Genomic DNA, 2129 nt, shown 5'->3' on the forward strand with positions numbered 1-2129 from the left:
TGCCTCGCTTGAACAATGCCGAGTGAAAAGTTGAAAACTGGTTACCAAAACAGAAAATCTGACAGACTACTACAATACTCCACTTACATTGTTTTCCAAGTCCTTGTAGATTTTATCTGCATAAGCAGGTAAGTCGCAGATGCTATCTGTGTTTTCTCATAGTATGTATTTTCTTAATAGACAGAAAACTGGTAATAAGGATTAGAAACATGAGATTCCCCTAGGAGCAGCGTCTCCACAAAATGCCCATTCTGCTCCTGCCACCATGCCTGCATGGCTCTACAGGAATGTGCTGTAGAGTCAACACCTGACCTTGCTTGGTGTGACTGGTGGGGCATGCTGCAGTGCCCCCCACCCCCCCCCCCCCCAAAAAAAAAGAGCGGCACTAACCTCTCTCCTCAGTCTTGGGACTTAACTCTTCTTCTTTTTCTTCTTCATCACTGCTGGAGCTCTCAGTTTTCCCCTTCATCTGTTCCAACTGGTCCAAGTTAACCCGTCCAACCAGCTCAAAATTACGACTCACCTTTGAAAGAAACACTTTTGTCAGCAATCAGCACAATCATCAGCTAATGAGAAAAATCATCATATATGCAAACAAAAATTGAGTACACCCCAAAGCTTGCCACACGAAGTGACATGCAGTCACCTAATCAAATGAACGCTCATTTCTTTTCATGGATAGTGATTCTTCTGTTGCTGTTTATTCTGCATTTCTCATTTTTGGTTTTCAAAAATTAGTGACATTCAGTAACCCCCCCTCATTTCTTCCTAGTTTTGATGTATTAAAAAAAGTATTTCCAGGAAACGTAAAACACTTTAAGTTGTATCCTCTTTTTATGGCACCATTCAACTGCTGTGATCACACACTGCTATTGCACACCTGCACTGAAGGAAAATTCTTTGTGACTGGTTCATTCAGCTTCATTCATGAAAGGATGGGTCTTTTACTAAGCACATGGCTGCTGTGTGCCACATACACTTTCACTCATTAATAACAGATTAATTTTCATTATGAAGGGCTGCAAAGTGCTTTGCAAACTGATACACAGACTATAATGGGAACACTTCACCCGCCAGTCAAATTCAGCTAACCTTAGGGTGAAATGCACCAGCTATTTATCAGCTCACAGCGGCAGTATGAAAAGAGCAGCTTAGGGCACGGAAGTCAGGAACTCCACCACTTCCAACAGAAACCACAGAGGAGCAGTCCAGATTATGGCAGAGGTGGAAAGCATGGAGCACGACCAGGACACTAGGGCTAATACTTGTTGGATGACAAGCGCCCTCTGAGCTCACTGATCGCTGCTGGGAAGGATTTTGGATTCATCTTCATGCAAAGAGACAGCCCTCCAGCAGCACAGGCACTGTGCCACAGAGACAGAGAGGATGGAGACGGAGGAATGAGCGCAGTACACCACCTCCGGCAAGATGCTGAATGAAATATCAACACCCACTGACTATTTTCTATCCCTCTGTGGGAAAGGGAATGTGAATGAACCTAAGGAGCATGTGAATTAGACTGTAGTATATCTCCAAGCAGCAAGCTATCCTAAATGCAGGGGTGTGCAGATTCCTAGCACTACTCCATACAGACAGCTGTGATGAGGTTCTCTGACTTAACACGTTACCCACTGAGATTTAAACAAACAAGACCAGATGCAAGGCACTTAATTCAACTTAGCTCATGCACAGAAGTCTTTAAGGTACAATATATCAATTGGGTAACTGAGCTCAGAACTTGGACACAAATTAGCGAGACAGATTTACCGAAGAGAAATTGGAAAAAGAAACCCTAAACTACTGGCACCATCACTGCAGGTCCAGATTGAAAGGGAGAGCTAAGTAAGGGAATAATCTCCCCAGCCTGATGCACTGTGTCAAAAGAATGAGGAATAGGGCCTCCTGGGTATGCTAGGCGCCCTGCTCTGGTGATGAAGAGGCATGGAGCAGCTCATGTATCATGTGAATTGCAGAAGATTCTCCAGAAGTAATAAAGAAGAGGGCAGATAAGTATAGCAGGCCAACATAAGTTTACAGTTTGTTTTTATAAGACAGTCAAATATTTTTTAAGCATGAAAAGTTTTGCTGGGACTTCTGCTGCCAATACAAATGTATTTGGCTGTAGGGAA

At 43.4% G+C, this 2129-nt stretch overlaps 1 protein-coding gene across 1 annotated transcript in view; it reads right to left on the reverse strand.

Annotated features, from left to right (window-relative positions):
* Positions 1-390: 390 nt before the first annotated feature.
* LOC104159327 (zinc finger protein 462-like) overlaps positions 391-2129 on the reverse strand; it is a gene marked incomplete at its 3' end in the record, with an annotated part of 44067 nt that continues 42328 nt past the window's right edge. The window contains 1 exon segment of the mRNA XM_009697212.1: positions 391-523. Coding sequence (XP_009695514.1) covers positions 391-523 — 133 coding nt within the window.

This window comes from Cariama cristata, unplaced genomic scaffold (genome assembly GCF_000690535.1).
Source record: "Cariama cristata isolate BGI_N322 unplaced genomic scaffold, ASM69053v1 scaffold14690, whole genome shotgun sequence".
Classification (NCBI taxonomy): domain Eukaryota; kingdom Metazoa; phylum Chordata; class Aves; order Cariamiformes; family Cariamidae; genus Cariama; species Cariama cristata.